We start from the raw sequence: 23320 nt of genomic DNA on the forward strand, positions 1-23320 counted from the left end.
GTAGGCTCGGTTCCTTTATTTGTATATAAAACAGGATATAATATTAAAAAGAAACTTGAGTATACACCTTCAAGTTCTGGAGGTAATAATATATATGGTAGTAGTAAAAAGTGTGGCACTTGTAACCAATGTTATACTATATTGGAGAAAGATTTTATTATCCTAGAAAATGTTAATAGGACGTTAATTAAATTTAAGAAGGGCAATTGTAACACAAAATACATCGTATATATGGCCAAATGTATGGCTTGTTCAAGTTTTTATATTGGTAAAACGGAGAGGCCCTTTAGAAAACGTATATACGACCATTTGTATGCTATTCGGACTCATGACATTAATAATGCCCTAAGTAGGCATATTATGGATTATGATGAGAATCATATTTTTAAATTCGCTATTATTGACCAGGTTATTACAAACACTATGGGTGCTAATTATAAAGCTATTTTAAGCCAAAAAGAAGTTATATGGCAAATTTTTACAGATGCAGGTAGAAAACTGGGTCTTAATGACTATTTTACTATCAAGCCTATCTTAGAATTACAATAGTATTTGTCATAGCATGTATTTGTGAGACCTATGAGTTTAAGCTCAATTATTAAATTTATATTTTACATCCATTGGATAAATTTTGTATGTATTTAAATATCACAACAGACAGTTAAATCGCATTCCATGCCATACATTTGTTTAATAATGACAGTTAGCTGTTTTTTTATTTTTTATTTTATATATTGACTTTTAACATATAATAGGTATGGATGTTTATATTTTAGATTAGGTAGGATGACATATTGTTGTTTGTGGTACTTACTCATTGTAAATATTATTATTTTTATTCTCATATTTTGCACACATATTCATGTGCTATATTGCATACTGACTGTTTGGCAGGTCTGGCATACCTTTTGTCCTTGGCAGAGTGTGAAAGTGGAACCTGTAGCCCTGGGACACTATATTCAAAAACCATTTGTCCTGGGTGATCATGTGCAAATTTTGAGAAAAAAGTGCTAGTTTTCCCCCTAAGGGGGCTGCCAAAAGATGAGTGCTTGGTGCTGGCAGAGGAAAGTCATAGGAACTGTTTCCTGTATGGCTGTGATTTGTCTTCTCCGCTTTTGGAGGTAGAAGCACTCCACTGTTTAGGCCTGTATGAGCCCTGGGGCTGGGATCTGCCTCTGGGGCATCTGTATCTGCCTCTTTGTGGCCTGTCTGACACTGGAAAGGACCAATTCTTTGTAGGCCAGTTCCTGCTAAATTTGGGTGGCTGCACCTGTAAGAAATCCTTTATTGTTTGCATAGATTTCGCTTTGTCCTCCATTTTCTTCAACACCTCCTCTGCTTTAACACCAAATAAGGTATCATGCTGTAATGGAGCATCTAATAATTTTGCTTTAACATGATCAGGCAGATTCTGTTCCTTTAACCAAGCATGCCTCCTAATGACAGAGCCCGTAACTGCAACCCTGCAAGAGGCCTCCAGAGAATCAAAACCACATTGCAATGTATGCTTTCCCACTTGTTCAGTTGCATGCAATAAATCCTGCATTTCCTTATTTTCTGCACAATCAGAATTTGACAACATTTTCTGTTTTAGCAGTGACATTAAGTATTGCTGATATTTAAGCATATGAAATTGACAATTTAAAGCCCTAACAACCAAAGTAGCAGAAGTGTAAACCTTTTTTCCCCATCTGTCTAGTGCCCCTGAATCTCTATCAGAGGGGATAGGTTTTTTTGCAGTAGAAGCCTTGACCCCTTTGGGACCCTGAGAAATAGTTTCTGGGTCAGCAGCAGGGTTTTTATAAAGAAATTTATGTGAATCTGGATCCCTGCAGTATCTGTCTGTTTTAACAGGGGCAGGAGGTAAAGAGTCTGGAGAAAGGCCGGACTCTGAAAATACATCATCTACAATGTCTAACACAGGAGGAATAGCCAAAGGCCTGTGCTGAGGTAGTAAAAGGAAATCTCTAAGCCTTTTCTTAGATTCTGAGTAGTCCTGGCTCTCCCAGTGGAAGTGCTCCCTCATGGTACGCAGGGTTTCCCCAAAAGAATAATCCTCAGGCGGTGAGGCTGAAGGGATAGATTCTTCAGCATCAGAATCCTCATAAGGAGGAAGAGAGTATTCCTGTTCAGAAGAGGAGTCAGTGGAAATGGAAACCTGGTCTGAAGATTCACATTCTGTCTCTTGCCTAGGTCTCTTGTCAGGAGGGGGATGGGAACCCCTGATCAAAGTAATTAGGTCTTCGGCCATTTTGAGCATCTGTTTTTTAGGCATGGTAGTCTGTCCAGGAGAATGCTGTACTTGTTTCTTTGTCTTTAGAACTGCTTTAGTCTTTGCTTTAGAAGCTGAAGTAGGCTGTATATATAACTGTGTAGGTCTGAAAACACCCACAGAAGCCGATGCCTGCTCAGCGGCTCCGGACCCATCTGAGGGAAAAGTTTCAGAGTGTCCAATACCTTGAGTATCCAGAGGCCTAGCTGGCTCCATGTGGGAGTCATCGGCGGCCTGTGGCTCTGAGGTAGCGGGCGCCAGGGGCTGCGAAAGCGCCTCACTGAGAACCAGCGACTGGCTTAGCGGAAGCCTCGTTGTCGGTTTTGGACCTCGGATGCCTGTCCTTTTCTTTTTCCTTGAGCTTTTTATGAACTCCGGATGTCGGCTGTTCCGATGACATTATATAATTGAATCTTTGGCCAAAGTAATGTAAGGCAAAATCGTACTGATGCTTAATAGTGCGTTGGTTAAATCTAGCACAAAACCGACAGCTAGCAACGTTGTGATCAGGGCCTAGGCAAGGAATACAGTAAGAATGAAAATCCTTATGAGGTATTTTCTTCCCACAAGAAATACAATTGTTAACTTTTTCTGACATCGGACTGGAGCAAGAAAAATGTTTCCCCAATGGGGTACTTAGCTTTAATGAAGACTTCGGATCTGAAATTCGTTTTTGAAAATCTCAGGAGTCGGCTAACCAGCACTTGCGAAATGCTTTTGCTTTGGGCACCGGGCGGCAAGAAAGACTGAAGAAAATGGCGTCGGCTGCATTTTTTATACCCCTGGCGCACTGACGTCAGGGAAGAGGTGACAGCAACCGACGCCGGACCTAGACTTTGGAATTCAGGCCGACTGCGGGTAGCCTGCCAGCAGCATAACCCAAGTGTAATGACTGCAACAGTGAAACACGATGAACATCATGGAAACAGCAAAACGTGAAAGGACTGATACAAAGGACTGTGAAAAATATTCACTACAAATGCAAAGGAAAGAATGGTTTCACTCACAGGTAATTTCAAATATATACAGTATGTTAAAGGAAATTGGGGATAAGCAGGAAGGCAGATTCAAAACGAGTGGGAGCAGGGACTGGGCAAGAGACCCCCCCCCCTCCACAGAAATGGAAAGATATATAGAGCCCCCTGGGAAATCAATGCCATGGGTAAAACAATGTAAATGCTTTAATAGTGTAGTGACAGAAAATGGAGAGAAACTGCTAACATTACGTAATGTCACCTACAAATCACTCTGGCTGACAGTACCAATGCAGAAAATTATGGAAGATCATTAACAAGAAGTTATGTACTCACCATAACGTTTGATGCATGTAGTCCATCTTGCCTCACATTCTTATCCGTGGGTTTGGAGCTGAATGTCAGCTCGGACTCGGCCATACTTTAGCTCGAAGTCTTTCAATTGGCTGGGCTAAGATTGTATCCCATGCTGCACTGCTCTCTAACTGAACCGTTGGAAACAGCTAGTGGGATACCACAAGAACACGCTAAAAGAGAAAAACAACTTTTCCACAACACAGTTCAAGATACACACACAAATAGCTATGAAAATAGCTTTTTTTGCAAAAAACTTATCTGCTATAAAGAAGAAAAAGGTACTCAGCCACAGCCAAGAGTGAGACCACGTCCGAGCTACACGAGTGGCAAACAAGATCCGGGGATAGAGAGCAGTGCAGCATGGGATACCATCTTAGCCCAGCCAACTGAAAGACTTCAAGCTAAAGTATGGCCGAGTCGGAGTCGACATTCGGCTCCGAACCCACGGTAAGAATGTAGGCGAGATTGGACTACATAACATCAGTGTATTACTCTCATGTCTGCAGAAGAAAGTACAGCTGTAATATGCCGTCTAAGTGTTATGCATTTTATTCATTCCCAGGTTTTTATCACCATAACAAGATGTTGTGTGATACAAAATACAATGTGCCATACTTGCATTATATTATGTTGCATGACACATAATTTAATGTGAATATGGCACTAGAATACCTAGCTTTAAGCACACCACTGGGCACTGCAGAATGCCATATGAGCAGCACAATGCATTTCCTAACCCACATACAATAACAGAGCATCTGGAGTTGTAACATGAACAAAGTAGTGTAGTTGCCAAGTATTAGTATTGCTTTGAGACATTATGGAATGCCACCAGAGCAATATACCAAGCAGAATATCAGGTAAAGTGAAAAGGTGACTGAAGTGCCAATGCAGCCATACATCATGAAAGTACTATGGCAAGGTGAAAGCATGGCACTTAACTGGAGTACCACTGGAGCAATGCACCAGAAAAGTACCAGGGCAAGGTACCACTGGAGCAATGCACCAGAAAAGTACCAGGGCAAGGTACCACTGGAGCAATGCACCAGAAAAGTACCAGGGCAAGGTGTAAGCATAGCACTTGACTGGAGTGCCACTGGAGCAATGCGCCATAAAAGTACTAGAGCAAGGTGAAAGCATGGCATTTGACTGGAGTACCACTGGAGCAATGCACCATAAAAGTACTAGGGCAAGGTAAAAGCATGGCACTTGACTGGAGTGCCACTGGAGCAATGCACCACAAAAGTACTACGGCAATGTGAAAGTGTAACTGGAGTACCACTGGGCAACACACAACAAAGAATATCAGGGTAAAATGAAACCGTGATTAACCAGTTTAACACTGCTAAATATAATCTTGGTATGACAAACAGAAAACTGAAGACACACAATATTCTACATCAGCTTTCCCCAGCAAACTACCAGCATCACTACATAACATACAAATGCATATTATGAGGAACACTCCAATGTAATTTCAGTCAATACAGTATTGACTTACCATTAAAATGTCACTCTCTTCTTCCCTACGTCTCTTTTTCAATCTCTCATAGCATGTCTCGGGAGTAGTCTGAAGGTAGACTGTCATAAAGAAGGAAATATTAAATATCACTTCTTTAAAGGATTTACTGATTTATTTATTTTGAGCACTAAACACAATGCATACTGCCATACCATGACACTGTAAAGTTTTTATCTATCAGCAGCACCCATCTGGAAGGATATAAAAGAGCAAATCCTTACAAGATTTCAGGAGACCATGCACAAATGGCAGTGCTGTCCTACAAGCACAACTGGCATTCTAGGTAAATTAAAGAAAGCACTGACAGTCTAAGGGTTAAATTAGTAGAAGAAAATTTTGGCAAAGGAGTGCAGAGGTTAGCACTGATGCATGAAATCAGACAGTCTGGTTCTATTCATGACTGGAATGCTTTCTGAGCAGAGTTTGTAAAACTTCCCTGTGTGTCCTAGTTGTGTGTGTGTGTGTGTGTGTGTGTGTGTGTGTGTGTGTGTGTGTGTGTGTGTCCCCTAGTTGTGTGTGTGTGTGTGTGTGTGTGTGTGTGTGTGTGTGTGTGTGTGTGTGTGTGTGTGTGTGTGTGTGTGTGTGTGTGTGCACTGAACTGACATCTGCTCCAAGATGAGCTTTCTGCATTACTCATGCTGCAAGCCAGGAAAAGCCCTAGTTCCAGCTCTCCAAACCCAGCATTTTATAAGCAACAATTAAACTGAATGAATGAATGAATAAATTTAAAAAAGCCTTATTAAAATGTTGCATTATTTATTTCCCCCTAATAAGCATGAAATAATATCAAGACTTTATTACAGCTTAATACCAAATATAGTTTAATAGTTTGCTGTAGCTTTCATGCAAGGTTTACTGAAGCCACAGTAATACCAAAAACTTCATACTTTTGTGTACCTTTTAAACCTCACTTACCTATCAAATCTAAGGAAATGTTGATGTTCTGGATGATCCAGTCAAACCATTTGGTCAAGACAACATAATCTGCCTCAGGCATTCTCCCACTGTAATACAAAACATTAGACATAATCAGGAAGAAAAAATAGAAGTGACAACTATTGAAACAAACTACTCTAGTGCTGTGGAAGTAGACAGCTTAAAACAGGTTCAAAACCAGACTGTTTCTACTGTAGACCTGGGACAATGTATGGGTCAGATGTACCTTGTAAATGTAGACATCTACAACTTTACTCACTCTAAATCAAAAGACTGAGCAAGAGCTGGCACTGATGAAAAACATACTTTGTAATTAAAACCACCAATTTCACAATGTGCATAGATGTGGGTGTGTGCCTGTGTGAGTGCAACTGCTTCTCCTTTGCCTTTCTTCACTTTTATTCCATAGGCACTATCCCCAACCTTCCAGGTGCAATTCCCTTCCTCCTTTTATTTTTCTTAACTTCCCTGCTTTTTCTGCCTCTTTCCTTGACAGCCTGCTCCAAGACCACTGCATTCTTATCTATTATCCATGACATCATTACCCATTACTTCTTCACATTATGCTATGGTGCCTCCTTTATTACTTCTTGTCCTTCTAATGGAACTTATTGCAGTTTATCCTACTCTTCTTTCAAATAATCAACTTTCATTACATGTTTTAATAATAGACATTTAACTAAGAAACCACTGCAGATTCAAAAGGAGGCTAGAAGGTCAGCTAACAGGAACTCTTGCCTGAGCAAATGACACAGAAGTACAACATGGTCAGTTAGACATTTTACTGATGTTAATTCAGCAACTCTACTCTGAATCTGGCTTATTCAGCTACAAAGCTACATGTTGCTGCCTTGTCAGTCTACACATAGTGGTCACCCCATTTCCCTTTACCATGACCAGATAAGTGCATATTTACATTCAGGAAAAAAGTTTACAACCTCCAAGACATAACTTAGGTCCTGTAAAAGGCTTGACTTTTATGTTAAAATAACTTTACATTCATATGAGCCTATTCAATCAGAAAACACTAAGAACCTTTCCTTGGAAACATCTTTGGTGCACACAGTGGCATGGCACTTAATAGTGCTGCCTCACCACACTTGGACCTTTATTAAGCGTCTTTATTAACATCACACATAGCAACAGTATAGTTGTTGCCTCACAGCAAGAGGTTCTCCTGTTCGATTCTCGGCTGGAGTGCCTTCTGTGTGGAGTCTGTATGTCAGCCACACGGTCGAGTGGCCTCCGAAAGACATGTGTAAATGGGCGTGTCTTCGCTGAAGGTTGGGCGTCGGGCTGGCAACTCGGCACCATAAAAATCTACTGACAATCATTGGCGGACTGGAGTTCCGCTGTGGTGACCCCTAACCGGGAAAAGCCGAAAAGACAAACAACAACATTAACATCACACATAGCATAGTGACATGAGTGCATATTCAGTTATAAACGATTTTTGGACACATAATACAGATATGATTTTGTCTTAACGATTATTTAGTTTAACAATACACATATTGCTCAAATCCTGCCTTCCTTGAAATGTCACTCCTCCTGAATATTATTCAGTATGTATTGCTCCCACAGACTGCATTTATTTGTATATAGTATGCTCCTCCCTTTTCTAAAGATCCCACCTCAAATTCTTTATCTCCTTTACAACCTTTAACAATTCTGTTAGAGATGGTTTTGTTTTTGACTTCCATTTCCTAGTTACTACTATTTTTGGTTGTCCACAGCATTAAATGCAGCACAGCCTTACTGTATTCAGCCAATTCATAGGTTCATAGGTAGGTACTAGGCTATTGGCCCTAGGGCCTATAAGCCTAGCCAAATGGTACCCTGGCTTTTGCCACCCAAGAAAATTATTTTCCTGTGCCCCTGTCAAGCAGAGCCACAGAAGTGATCCCCGGGGTGAATTTCCTATCTCCCATCCAATCATCAAGATTTTTCTTAAAGAGTGCTAATGAGGAGCTTTGTTTGATATAGATAGGTAGTTTGTTCCAGAGTATGGGAAGTCTCTGAGCCAGGAATCTATCCCTCCAGCATGTTCTGTTTATTGTGGTGACAAGGTCTAGGTCCCTACAGCATGTAGCTCGGAGGGATTGGGATTTCTTTACTTGGAGCATGTCCAACAGCTCTGGGTTTGACATAGCTCTGTATGTTAGGCAGAGATCGCCTCTGAGTAGGCGATATGCGACAGAGTAAAGCTGGAGTTTTCTGAGATGGTCTGCGTAGGGCATCTGTTTGAGGCCAGTAATCATCTTTGTGAGGTATTTCTGTGGCCTTTCCAGATGTTGTAGATGTCTTGTGAGGTACACACCAAAAGGGGCGTTGTACTCTATAATGGGTCTAATGAGTGATGAGTAGAGGGGAACAATGACCTCCTTTTTCCTGGATGAGAATCCTTTTGTGATGAGGTGTGCCACGTAGAAGGATTTCCTGACTACTGTGGCGATGTGATTATCAAAGGAGAGACTACTGTCCACCTGTGTCCCAAGGTCTCTTATCACACTTTTGGTGTTAAGTAGACTACCGCCTATGTGGTAGTTCATGGATACAGAGTTTTTACCAAAAGGGATGACAATGTACTTTTTGGCATTGAGCTTGAGGCCATGGCTTTGACACCAGGCATCTGTCTCAGTGAGGCCCTTTTGTTAGGAGATTTGATTATGGCTCCTAGTTTGCAGTCGTCTGCGAACTTTGTTAGCCAAAGACCTTCTGTGTTAGCCTGTACTTCAGAGAAGTAGATACCAAACAGGAGAGGACCTAGGACTGAACCCTGGTACTCCACTTGTCACTGGTCTGAAGTTGGATTTAGAGTCTGCTACTTTCACAGTGTGGGTTCGGTCAGTGAGCCAGTTGGCAACCCATCTTGTGACATAGGGATTTATACCTAGTTTAGTGAGTTTGTCTATAATTCCAGAGTGGGGGATGGTGTTGAAAGCCTTGGCGAGATCTAGATAGGCTGTGTGTACCACCTTGCCCTCATCTACAGCTTTGGTGACCGCTTCAAAGAAGTCTATCAGGTTTAGGAGACATGATCTGCCTTTTACAAACCCGAACTGGGTAGGGTCCAGAGTTTGGAGATTACCAATGTCATTGTTTATAAGTTCTATGATGACACGCGCCATAGCCTTGCAGACCAGGCTCGTCAAGCTAATGGGGCGGTAGTTCCCGGGGTCCGTGGTGGCTCCCCCTTTGTGAAGTGGGATAACCGTTGCTGTGCGCCATTCAGTGGGCACAAAGCCTGAGGTGAGGTTATGATTGAACATGGTACTTAGGTGGGGTGCCAATTCGTTCTGTAGTTCATGTAAAGCGCAGCCTGGGATGTTGTCAGGTCCCATGGATGCTGTGTGCTTGGCTTTGGAGAGTGTGTTTTTTACCTGTGCAGCCATGATTACAGGTACTTTGCATTCTTCCGGTATAGAGATGGGCCCTTTAGAGGATGAGAGAGGGGTAAAGTTAGTACTGAACCTAAAGAGTAATTTCCTTAGTTAAAATAATTTGCTTCCCTGACATTTCTGACAAAATAACCTACAAGGAATTTTCAAAATATATCAATTTGTTAGACCCCCTTCCTCAAAAAAAAAATGTTCCCTGGTACCCCTCACTTTCCCCCACATCTCCAAAATTTGCTGTCTACCTGTGGAAAAATTCTCTGAAGTATGCTTGGTGTATAAAATTACCTTTGTAAACACTTCCATGCAAAGATCCTAAAAGAGAAGTTATGTACTCACCATAAGGTTCCATCTGAGTTGTTGCTTCTCATTTGCTCTTCAACCTGCGGAATTCGGATCCAAGGATCGGATCCGACTCAGCCACAAACTAAAGCTCCAAAATCCAAAATCTTAACTCCTCCCCTACCTGTAATGCTCTGCTTCTCCAAATCCCTCAGATCAAGTTTGCTGCACCACTATACATCATAGAATCATACAAGTATAAAGAAATCACTCAAAGGCAAAAGGGCAATCAGAAAAGAATACTTCAAGAGCTCAAACAGTAATGATGGATTTGTCTAAATAACTCCGTTAGGTCCTTCAACGGGTAGGGGGATGGAGGGAGGGAAGTTTGAAGAAATAAGGTCCATTGTGGGGTAGAGTAGCAGATTCCGATGTCAGACAAGGTCTTTCCTTGTTTTTCACTTTGGAAGAGAGTGTCTCTTACCACTGGACCAAAGAGAGTAAATCCGTCAAAAGGGGCAGTGGTGAAGGACACCTTGTAGAGTTCCGGGAAATCTCACATCCAGGCATGGTGTCTGGTAGCAATGCCTGATCTGGCCACCTATGAGGCACCTTCTGCAGCATGAGAAATTAACCTTATGGACGTGTTAGAAATAGAATGAAGGGTGGCCATCCTAGAGGACAAGATCTTCTGTTCCTTGGCAGACATGGACCCTGGGACACAACTAGAGAGTTCCTTGACTAAGTCCCTCTGTAGTCTGGTTACATGTGTCAAATAATTCAATGCTCGCAATGCGGAAGTCGCTGAAGCATAAACTCGCTTCCCAAACCTGTTCACAGCCCTAAACTCCCTGTTAGGGGGATGGACGTAGAGCTCTGCTGGGCCAGCTCCTTTTTGGTGGCTGTTACTACTACCACGGCATCGAAAAGAACACCCTTGTTCCAATGGGGGCAGTCAGAAGGAGCGCTAAGAATCTTACTGAGCTTCTTAGGGATTGGTTCCACTGTGTCCAGCTCCTTCCTTGTGCGACACAAAGTCAATAACGGGGTCTATGTGGGGGGGAGGGATACCCAAGAAGTTGATGGGCCTGACCCAAAATTTTCCAGAAGCACTGATTCCTCCAGGTTAGGGTTTTGGGAAGATCAACCACCCTTTTGCTGTAGGACTGTCATGATGTCTACAAAGGAAACATCCTCAGGTGGTGCTCTGAGGGACCCTACACCTTCATCGAGATTTGTGTCCTCTCTGAGGAATTCCAAAGGAGAATTCAAATGTCTCCTTTTACACTGATGTTTCTGAGAGACCTGCTCAGTGGGTTGTTCCGAGCAGGTATCGGAAAACTATGGGTGTTCCAAACGGGATGTACTCTGGAAGTCTTTCTAAGCAAGCTGTCCCAGAGGAAGCAGAGCAGACGGCACAGACACAAAGGCTGCTGGAGAGGGAACTGGACTCCAAAGCAAGTAGAGTTGAGGTTCATCTGGGTGTAGAGAGAACCCTCGCCACCACCTCGAACACTGTGGGTGAGCGAGACACCAAAGGCACCCCCACCGGAGCCGAAGCTGTCGAAAGGGAATGACAGGGAAGCCCCAAGAATCTCAATCGCCTTCGGATCTGAGTGAGGAGTTGGAACTGAGCTATCAAGTGCCAAGGCCCAGAGGGGAAGAGACAGCTCCAAAAACTTTGTGGTTGACATCAACCCCTCAGACCGAATGCTGAAGCTATAGCTCCAAGATCTGCTCTGTTATGAAACTATCAGAGCCAGGTGAGTCAGGGAGACCATCGGAGTCGAAGTAACCATCCCTGTTGGCTTCGACGACTTGACCCCAGGAAATCTCGGGCCCGATAACTCCCAAACCGGGGGCTGGATCGGAGAAGGAGATATAGGATTAAAGGCAGGAATATTGCTCATAGATCCAGGATGGGTTGGAGCAGGCAAGATCCCCAGCTGGATTTGTGCCTTGAGAAGTTTAACCATCATGCTGTCAAACTCAGCTTCGGTAAGGCTGCGAGAGGGACCCAGCGGAAGAAGCAATGGAGGCAGGCCTGGAAACATGTCTGGGTTGTTGCAGCAGAGGGGACTTAGATCTGGATGTCACCAGCTCCAGGGATAAACTTTGGCTCCAATGCTGGGGGGAGCCCTGAATTACTATGGGAGCCGAAGTAGTTGGTTCTGACTTAGCTGACTTGGCAGGAGGTTCCTCTGATCAACGGGACCTACTGGGGGACTTCTTGAGATCTTTATGTTTTTGCCGGGGGTTTGAGCCCCTGAAGTGGACAGTGTGGCAGAAGAAGAAGCAGTAGACCCTTCAGGATTAATTTGTTTCTTTTGTCAATTAGGGCTTGTTGGTTGTATCTGGCATAAATAGTGCATATCGAGTCCAAGTGGGCACACCACACACTCAGAACGGGCATCTGAGAGTGGACTCTTGTGCCCTCCAGCCACATATTTTTAAAACCTGCTGGTTTGGGGTCAACCATATCTGTGCAAACAAACCAGCACACATACAACAACAGAAAGATCCAACAATGGAAAATTTCTAAACTTAGCTGTATATAAATCTAAAGAGATATAATTTATTTATTTACTTATTTTTTTTATATAAAGGCAAGAAAGGAATATAGCTAGAAAAGGGTAGGGAAGGGAAAGGAACTGTCAAAAAGCCCCTAAGACAAGAAAACCTGAAGGAAATTAGACTATATGAAAAAGAGTTATTAAGGGAAGAAGAAAAAAGAAAGACACTACAAAAAAAAATTGTTGAAAACTCATGGAAAAACCCAGAGGAGGTCAGACGATCAGATTCCCGATGCTAGTCAAAGCACAACACACTAGATCTGGGGGATTTGGAGGAGGGGAGCATTGTGGGTAGAGAAGGAGCTCAGATTTCGGATCCTGGAGCTTTAGTATGCTGCCAAGTTGGATCTGATCCTCACATCTGAATCCCACAGGTTGAAGAGCAAATGAGGGCAACAACATCAGATCCTAGATTTTGTTGAACACTTAGACCTCTTAATTTTGTTCTTGGTTAGAATACCTCCGGAGTGAAATGCACATGTTCTGTATGGGTTCATGTGGTTTTCATTTTTCCTCCAAAATTTCAAAGATATACTTGCATGATTAACTTTGTGCTACACTGTTCCTAGGTATGTATGTATGTCAATTTGGCTATATGAGTGTATTTGTCCCGAGATGGAATGACATCCCATCTGCATTTGTTTTTTGCCTTTTATCCACTGTTCAGAGACAGATTCTGAACCAATGCTCTTGAAATGGATAAAAAAAGGATACACAAATGGATGGGAGCTTCTTTTCTAAATGATTTTCTCACAAACAGAACCATCTTTTCCTGAATCTAAAGGAGTTTTGCATTATGCACAGCAACGGTTTTGTATCTGTAATGAGTCACTTTATTTTGTTCTTTGAGTTACATTTTTGGTGGCAGACTACTTTATAAAACACAGTTAATCAGTCTATACAAGTTGCATTACAGTTACACAAAACTCCCAATATTATAATTTGCATATGTAGGGCAACATTGCTAGGTGGAAACATTCTCAAGAGTACCACCTCCATAACTCTTCACCTCCAACTACATGCTTACCTTGAGTTGCAACAATCTTGGAGTTTTTTTTAAACATATGGATGGGAAGAGCAGTCTCCAAAAAGGGAGTCAGTGGGCTTACTTCTGAACCACATATACAAGTGGATTCAGAAAACATGAATTTTGATGACATATACTTTCTGCCAATTCCCATTTTAGTGAAACCACTTCAACAAGCTAATGTTTGTCAGATGTTGTTGTGTCTTTCGGCTTTTCCCGGTTAGGGGTCGCCACAGCGGAACTCCGGTCCGCTAGTGATTGGCAGTTGATTTTTACGTGCCGAGTTGCCAGCCTTGATACACAACCTTCAACGAAGGTACGCCCATTTACGCACGTCTCCACGCAGAAGATGCTCTAGCTGAAAATCGAACCGGACAGCATCTTATTGTGAGGCGACAACGCTACCGCAGCACCACTACCACGGATAAGCTAATGATATGTGATGAAAAATCTTTCTGCAACCTATACAGATGTTTGATGAATAATCTTACTGTGACCTATATTTACAGTGCATCATTTGTTATTCATGCTATTTCCTGAACATATCAGTCTCAGCTGATTATGCCACTCTTCGTTAAATACTTGAATTAATATCACAGAATGCAGCTTCCTAATTGTAACTCCTCCTGAAAAGCAATATGCTTTTCTGTGTAAGCATCAAAGGGGCATGCCTCTCTTACTGCAGACCCATTCAGTACTTACAAGCAAATGGGACAGAAATTACATATACTTTTATCTCAACCAATGCAAACATGAATTTGCATAAAAAAGGATGAGTTAAGACTATAAAACTCTTTCTAGACAACATGGTTTACAACTGGAGAACTTCTGTGGAAAATACCACCCACACTGAAATGTGATAGCCACGTGTGCCATCTTTACTAAATTAAAACTCAACCCAAAAACACACATTAATATAATTGGCAGTTACATCCCACCAGGTAACATCCACACAGCATAAAACATACTACACTGGACCTCTAATTCTCTCCCACAGGAAACAGTCCTGTTGGGTGACTTCAATATTGACTGGCTAGACTGCTCCTCTCTGACTCCAGCATCACACATTAACCTACATGGATTTACCCAACTGATTACATCCCCCACAGGAACTAACAAATCTACCAAAAGTACAGTTTTGTACCTACCATAAATGTAGATGTCCGAACAGGATAGCATCTGCAGTCCTAACAAATGGGTTGTCCTGTCGTCAGGCAGCCCTTCGGTCGGCCGGATTCCAAAGTCTGGGTCTGGCCTCGGCTGGTGTCGCACTTCACCCGACGTCATCTCTGCTGGTCTTCGGGTATAAAGGCATCAGCTGACGCCATTTTCCTCAGTGTTTCTTGCCCCAGATGCCAGTTGCCCTCTTGGAAAACTAAATTTTGGGTAAATGCCAATGTTTCCAAAAAAATAGTAGGCAAACACAAAAATAAGCATGTATGTACATATATACAAACAAATACACCATAAGAGATCCCCCCCTAGCTAGCTATTAGGAGGGTAAATACCCTAGGAGTACCACAGAGGGAAGGAGGTGGGTAATCCTGACTGCAGATGCTATCCTGTTCGGACATCTACATTTATGGTAGGTACAAAACTGCACTATGTCCTTCAAGGATGCATCTGCAGTCCTAACAAATGGGTAGAATACCATAGCCAAACTAGGGAGGAGGAAGAAGAATTATGGTGTAGTTAGGATCCCTTGCAATACAGCAGTGGCAAACCCTGCTCGGGATCTAGAGTATAGAGGTAAGTTGTAATGCTTGGCAAATGTATGCATGGAGGTCCAAGTAGCCGCCTCAATAATGTCCTTGGTAGCCACTCCTCGTAAGAAAGCTGTGGTAGTGGCTGTAGCCCTTGTAGAGTGAGGTCTTATGTTCTGTGGAATTTGCTTTCCATGGTAGGCGTAACAGAATCTTATGCAATTTCCTATCCACTTGGAGATTGTCTGTTTGGAAATTGCTTTTCCTTCCCTTCCTGTTGCATAAGCTACTAAAAGCTGGTCAGTTTTTCTATTGCCCTTGGTTCTGTCCAGGTAGTAGCGCAACTGTCTATGTACATCCAAGGTATGCAGCAGTCTTTCCCCCCTGTTCTGTGGATTGGGAAAGAAGGTAGGTAGGTGGATTGCCTGGTTTAGAGACACTCTGGATACCACCTTAGGCATAAATGTAGGATTAGTTCTCATGGACACTCTATCTTGATGGAAGATTAGGAAGGGTTGTACTGCCATTAAGGCCTGTAGTTCCGAAACCCTTCTTGCTGAAGTAATTGCCAGTAGGAAAGCAGTTTTCCAGGATAGGTGTTGAAGATCTGCTGTTGCTGCTGGTTCAAATGGAGGGAGTGTCAATTTTTCTAGCCCAAAGTTCAAGTCCCATGCTGGTAATGGTGCTTTCCTAGGAGGTTTTACATTCTTGATTCCTCTGAGGAACTGCCTGAGTAGAGGATGTGAGAAGACAGGGGATCAAGCTGTATTCTGCAGAAATAGCTGATGCATGTATCTTGATGGAGGAATAGGACAGGCCTGTATGGAGAAGCTCTGCCAAGTACTCCAGGATGTTAGCAATATCTATCTTTGACACATCTTTTCCTCTTTCAGTACTCCAAATGACAAACCTTTTCCATTTCCCTGCATAGTTCCTTCTTGTTGAAGGTCTGCGGGCCTCAAGGATAATGTCTTTAACCCTTTGGGATAACTCTGGGTTAGTTGCTGTTATGTAATGTTCCAGGCAGTCAGTTGCAGAGTTTTTAGGTTTGGATGCATGATGTTGTAGTCGTTCTGAGTTAACATCAAAGGCATCAGGGGTAGTGTCCACGTTCTCCCCCGAGACATGCTCCTCAGCAATGGGTACCAGTGTTGTCTTGGCCAATTTGGAGCTATCAGAATTATCCTTGGACGTTCCTCTTTGACTTTCAGTAGTACCTTGTGCATCAAAGGAAGAGGTGGAAATGCATATGCTGTCAGGCCTTTCCAACTGAAGGATAGAGAAGTGGGTGGTATGTCCTTGTGCAGAATTTCTTGAGCTGGTGATTGAGTGGGGATGCGAATAGGTCTATTTGTGGCATTCCCCATTTCTTTGTGATGGCCTTGAAGATGTCCGGGTGTAGCATCCATTCGTGAGCATCCGAGGTAGTTCTGCTTAACATGTCTGCTAGGATGTTTTCTTTTCCCGGTACAAATATTGCCTGTAACTGGATGTTGTAGCTCAGAGCCATATTCCAAAGGTCCAGAGTCATTCTGCATAGGGGGTATGAATGAGTGCCTCCCTGTTTGTTGATGTACCACATGACTGTGGTGTTGTCTGTCCTTATCATTAAATGGCCTTCTTTGAGGAATGGTCTGAAATTCTGGATTGCTAGTTTTACTGCCAGCATTTCTTTTGATTTATGTGCAGGTGCAGCTGGTCTGGAGTCTATAATCCTTGTATGCATTTGTCCAGCATGTGTGCCCCAACCTAGGTCTGAGGTGTCCGTTGTGATGGTTTGGCTTGCTTGAAAGTTGTGGAAGGGCAAGCCTGGGTTTGACTGGCATGCTTGAGCCCACCATAGGAACTCTTGTTTCAGGCATGGGATTAGTGGTATTTCGGTTTCTAAGCTGTGCCTGTGTTGAGACCATAAATTCTTTAGGTACCACTGTAGCTTTCTCATATGCAGTCTGGCATGGGGACCAGGATTATGCATGATGCCATGAAGCCCAAGGCCTGCAGTACTTTCCTTGCTGTTAGTTTGTTCTGCTTTGTTAATGCCAAGAAGTAAAGAGGAGTTGTTCTTGTTTTTCTGCAGTTAGGAATGCCATCTGTTTTACTGTGTCCAATTCCGCACCCAAGAATGTTCTTGTTTGGGATGGTATCAGTCTTGACTTTTTTAAACTGACTGTGTATCCCAGGGCTTGTAGTAAGCAAATGACTCTTTGTAAGTCTTTTGTCAGCTTGCTTTTGTTGTCCGCTTGTATCAGGCAGTCGTCCAGGTATGGATAAATTTGGATTCCCTGTAGCCTGCAATGAGCGATTACTGATGCCAGGCATTTTGTGAATACTCTGGGCGCAGTAGATAAGCCAAAGAGCAATGCTGAGAATTGATAATGCTCTGATCCTGCAAGAAATCTGAGGTATCTTCTGCAATTTGGTCGTATGGGGACGTGCAGGTATGCCTCCTTGAGATCTAGAGTTACCAGCCAACACTCCTTGCCCAGCATGGGAAGAAGTTGCTGTAGGGTCAGCATTTTGAATTTTGGAACAATGATGAATGTGTTTAAGGCGGACAGGTCGAGAATAGGTCTCCAACTTTTCTCTTTTCTTGGTACTAGGAAGAGTCTGGAGTAGAATCCTTTGCCCTGTTCTGTAGGTGGTACCCTTTCCACAGCTCTCATCTTTGTTAATTGAGCTATCTGTTTTAGAGCTTCTGTTTTTTTGGTTTGGAGGTAGGTTTGGCATTCCTCTTTTTTCTGGTAATGTGTGGAAATGAAACCTGTAGCCTTGGTCTATAGTTTGCAAGATCCACTTGTCTCTTGTGATATAGTGCCAATTTTTTGAAAATAAGGCTAACTTTCCGCCTAAGGGTGCTGCTATTTGTTCCCTGGTAGGCGGTGTCAGAGCCAAGTCACTGTGATTGTCCTGTTGCAGTGGCAGTGGTTGTGTCTGTGCCTCGTTGGTTATTGCCTTGCCACTGGCGTCCTCTGTAGGCACCTCCTCTGGATTGATTTCTGCCTCTGGAACGTCTATTCCTGCCTCTCTGAGATTTAGAGGAGTCTGGAAAGGACCAATTTTTGGAAGGCCAGTTCCTGCTAAACCTTGGGGGCTGAACCTGTAAGAAATCTTTAACTGTTTGTACAGATTTTGCCTTCTCTTCCATTTTCTTCATTACTTGCTGGGCCGGAGAACCAAATAGACTGACCTTATCCATAGGAGCATCTAATAGCTTTGCTTTAACATGATCCAGCAAGACCTGTTCTTTCAACCATGCATGCCTTCTTATAACTGTGCCAGTCATGGCTGATCTAAATGAAGCCTCCAGTGCATCACAGCCACATTTTAAAGAATGGTTACTAACCTGATGAATGTTATTCACCATTTCTAAAACATATTTCTTATCTAAGGAATCATCAGAGGACAGTTTCTTAGTTAACTGATCAAGCATAAACTCTTGGTATTGGATCATATGAAACTGACAGTTCAAAGCTCTAGCTGAGAGAGTAGCAGAGGTGTAAACTTTTTACCCCATCTCTAAGGACCTGGATTCCCTTTCAGAAGGAGAGGGTTTTGCTGAGGTCGGCTACTGCCTTAGGCCCCTGGGAGATAGTCTCAGGATCTGCAAGGGAGCCTTGTATAGGTGGTGATGAGTGTCCGGTACCCTGTAAAACCTATCGGGCTTGGCAGGGGCTGGAGGTAAAGTATCAGGAGCAGTGCAAACATCATTAAATGCATCATCCACAACAGGAAGAACTGGAGGTATAGCTAAGGGCCTATGTTGCGGTAAATGTAGAAAGGTCCTAAGCCTTTTTCTTGAATCAGAGAAATCTTGTCCCTGCCATTGGAATTGCTCTCTCATGGCATGTAAGGTTTCCCCAAAGGAAAATTCCTCTGGTGGAGAGGAAGAAGGAATAGATTCTTCAGCATCGGAATCTTCATAAGTAGAAAAAGGAGCCTCTGGATGGTCTGTATTGTCTGAATCGTCAGAATAATCATCTGAGGACACTGGCTCAGGGGGCTCTGCTTTAGGTGTCTTTTCTGGAGGCTGAGAGGCCCTGTCTGGGTGAGATTGGGATCCCCTTATTAAAGAGATGAGATCCTCTGCCAGAGTAAGCATTTGAGAACTGGAACTGGGCCTGTGTGAGGGGGGCTTAACAGGCCCAGATTTAGCAGATTTGGCTGCTTTAGCCCTGGCAAAGGCCTTAATAGACATGGCTGCAGGAGGCCTAGCAGCACCACGTGCTGGGGTAGAGACATCCAAAGGGATGGTGTCCGATAATTCTAGAGGAACCACATTAATAGGCAAAACTTCAGAGGCCGATTCAACTAGGGTAGCAGGAGCCTCGGTAGTAGTCATGGATTCGGCTGAAGATTGACCCGTTTGCTCGGTTTCGGCCGAAACCGAGACACTCGCGGTTTGCTTAACCGTGGTTTCGGCCGAAACCGCGGACCGCGAGTGTCGGTCTTTTCTTTGCGTTTCTTAACAATTTGAGAAGTCGGAGGATCCGACGGCATAATGTACGCAAAATCTGAGCCGAAAAACTGTTCAGCAAACTCCGACCGACACCTAAGCGTTCGTCGGTTGAAAGAAGCACAGGCTAAACAGGCTGCTACGTCGTGGTCTGGGCCTAAACAAGGTAAGCAGTAAGACTGGAAATCTTTATGAGGTATTTGTTTCCCACAAGTTAAACAGTTATTCACTTTTTCTGACATCGGCTGAGGCAAGAAAGAGTCCCCAGCGGGTACTTAGCTTTTAGAAGTCTTGAGTAGTATTCGGTAGTAGTAATCTCTGGATCTGACCGACCGGCACTTGCGAACAGCTTCTGCTTCGGGCGCCACGCGGCAAGAAAGACTGAGGAAAATGGCGTCGGCTGATGCCTTTATACCCGAAGACCAGCAGAGATGACGTCGGGTGAAGTGCGACACCAGCCGAGGCCAGACCCAAACTTTGGAATCCGACCGAAGGGCTGCCTGACGACAGGACAACCCATTTGTTAGGACTGCAGATGCATCCTTGAAGGACATCATCAGTCTATTCTCAACTGGATTTTGGTTAACAACCCCTCCCTATCATCACAGGCAGGCTGTCTTCCTGATGATCTGAATGACCACTTACCAACCTTCCGTGTATGTTCCCGTACCTTCCAAAATAACAAACCACATACCACACAATCAGAAACAAAAAAGGCTTTAACCCACAAAAATTCATCTCGACCCTAAAAAGTTGCAACTGGGATTCTCTCAAACAGCTGCCTCTAGATGATGCAGTTAACTCCTTTAATACTACTTTTCTAGACATTTTAAACTGCCATGCTCCCCCCAGGACCATCAGACTGAAAGCCAATTGTGCAGTCTGTCAATAGGGAATGCCAATCCCTACTCAAAAATGGAGACAAGGCCTGGGAACAATATCACAAATACAAAACCCAAACTACAAAACTATCATTCCTAGAACTTCAAAACAAAGTTATGAAACTTGTAAAAAAGGACTAAATCAACTACTACCATAATATTCAGAAAAAAAAAACACGATAACAACCCTCAAAAGTTTTGGGCTGCAGTTAATGACACACTATCATCAGGCAAAGCATCTACCCCCACTCCAACCTCAAACAACAACTCTGAAAATACAGCAACCCAATTTAATACATATTTCACAGAAACTATCCTAGTCCTGGCCAATTCTAAAAACATATCCAACAACCTTGCCCCTGTAGTTCCCCGACTCAGAAACTCCTCCCAAAATAGCCTCAACCAATTTACACTACAACCAGTGTCTGTAGATATCATAAAAAACTACTGCATAAACTAAAACCATCTACCATAGCCACAGACAATCTCCCAGCCGAAATTCTGCAAATAGCAGCAGAAGGAATAGCATACCCAGTAGCAATACTCATTAACAGATCAATGTCTGAGAGCATAGTACCTGCTATCTGGAAGATATCCCACATAATATCTCTACACAAAGGAGGCAATTTCATCAAACTTAGTAACTATCACTCAATTGCCATCCTATCACCCTTATCTAAAATCCAAGAGAGAGCCCTCCATACTCAACTCACGGACTACCTTCACACCCATGAACTACTATCAAACGCACAACATGGATTTCGCCCCATCACAGTACCACTAAAGCCCTAATGTGCTTTACTAATACAGTTAACCAGTACAGAAACATAGAACAATTCATATCTGCCACATTTTTAGACTTGTCCAAAGCCTTTGATATGGTAAATCACAACAAACTGATCAAAGTCCTCTCCTCCCTAAACCTTAGTAGTTCCTCTATCACCTGGTTCCAAAGCTACCTATCAGGTCATCAGCAGGCCGTACTGTGGCAACACCACCTCTCTTCTCTCCTGCTGGTTTCCTTAGGGGTCCCATAAGGCTCTATCCCGGGACCTCTACTCTTCTCCCTCTTTAACAACCAACTCCACACCTCCACTCATCATGCCTCTGTGAAACAATATGCAGACTCTACTCTCATATGCAGTCTCCTCCTTAAAAGACCTCCACACCATAACCCAAGACTCATTTCTATCATTTGAAATGTGAGTCACTAACTCCCAATAAAAAAAAAAGCTATCAAGAACTCCCTCTACTCACCTAACTTTCAACCTGGAGTCCAAAAACATAACTATCATCACCCTAGTAATGCATACTAAACTGCTAGAGGTTGAAATTGAGAACAATCTGAAATTCAACATCCATATTTATTTATTTTACATTTGCTGACCGGGAATGTCTGACTGAGCCAAAGACCTTTTTCAGCAGAGGCCTGGGGAGAAAAGCTCCAAATTAAAACAGACAAAAATTAAGCTATGATAATACAAACAATATAACATTTCATGGCAATTTAAGATCACATGCAGTAAGTCTAAAATAATTACAGTCAAAAGAAAAACAAGCAACAGTACTAAAATACAAATGTTATATAATATAAATACAGTACCCAATGTCTTAGGCGGTAATTACAGAGAAAGGAAGGAAAAGGAAAGTGTAGAGATGACTTGGAGGGTAAAAAGGCTAGAGTAGGTCAAAGGTAGTATAGGTTGGTTATAAGAGGAGACCGTGGAGAATAAGGAGAATGGGTAAGTTAGTTAGATGAATATATTCAGGGAGGGTAAGAACAGTGGCAGATCCATTGCCCTTTAAAGTACTCTTTTGTGGTCAATTTAAATTGTTTGGGATGTTGTTTGGGAGTTGCCCAAACTATTAAAAAAGTTCAGAAATAATTAGGTCTTCCTTACAAAAACAAACAACTTTTTACTAGATCCACAAAAGCTACCATCACCTGTACACACCACCTTTCAACTCTCCTATATGCCTCCCCTGTACTAACCAACCTCCGTAAAACTGATCTTACAAAACTAGAAACCTGTTACAATAAAATTGCCAAGTTTGCTACTAACACCATACACAGGTCACACCATTAAACTGCTCTTAAACAACTAAATTGGCTAGAAGTCCCTCAACTGCTCCAATATAAACAGCTAACCTTTGCCCAGAAAATCCTGCATCAACCATATAAAATCCCTGCTCTCAAAAATCTTATACAACCATACTCCACTCCTAGAGCCCTCTGTTCCAGTGACAAACTCCTTTTAGAAACCACCAAAGCTAACAACTCAGCTGAGGAATCTCTCTTCTCAAACGTCATTCCTAAAATATGGACTAAAATACCTACCTCTATTTCCTCAAGCTGCTCCATAGTAAAATTCAAAAAGCTCCTATCCACTCACTTAGAAAAAAACTGACTTTGTTCTTGCTACCCTCCTGGATAACTCTTAAGTTTTGTATACCTAAACACACCATGGTCATTTAGTGCTTCTGTACTTCATTCACTTATCTCATTTCCACTCTATCTTGCCTTTTTCCTTACCTATTATGTATATACTCAAGTATCACAAGTTATGTTATTGTAACCTCTAAAGTACTGCATTGCCCATCTATGTACTATTGCTGAAATTGTAAGATACTGGACATTCCTTAACTTTTGTTAATTTTTCCATTTGTTAATTTTTTTCTAATTTTGCTTATTTTGGTTAATTCTGTTAATTTGTTAAATTTGCTAATTTCTAAAATGCGTGCATCTCTTACTGCTGGAGCTTTTCTCCCCAGGCCTCTGCTGAAAAAGGACCTGCGTCAATTTGGACTTTCTTGATAAACAAATGTAAAATAAATAAATAAAATATTAATACTCTGACCAGCTTATGAGTGAATAGGAAACTTCAAACCAAATATGAAGAAATGTGAATAGAAATTTATGCATCATTTATCTTAACTTTAAA

General features: G+C 42.6%; 1 protein-coding gene across 2 annotated transcripts in view; it reads right to left on the reverse strand.

Annotated features, from left to right (window-relative positions):
• Window positions 1–23320, reverse strand: part of TK2 (thymidine kinase 2) — a 402342-nt gene that overhangs the window by 116905 nt on the left and 262117 nt on the right. For both annotated transcript variants that reach the window (XM_044081822.1, XM_044081821.1), the window contains exons 7-8: window positions 6041–6129; window positions 5105–5184 (exon numbers count right to left, since the gene is read on the reverse strand). In XM_044081822.1, the coding sequence (XP_043937757.1) occupies window positions 5105–5184; window positions 6041–6129 (169 nt within the window). The remainder of the gene's footprint in view (window positions 1–5104; window positions 5185–6040; window positions 6130–23320) is intronic.

This window comes from Protopterus annectens, chromosome 8.part1 (genome assembly GCF_019279795.1).
Source record: "Protopterus annectens isolate FY-2018-M chromosome 8.part1, PAN1.0, whole genome shotgun sequence".
Classification (NCBI taxonomy): domain Eukaryota; kingdom Metazoa; phylum Chordata; order Ceratodontiformes; family Protopteridae; genus Protopterus; species Protopterus annectens.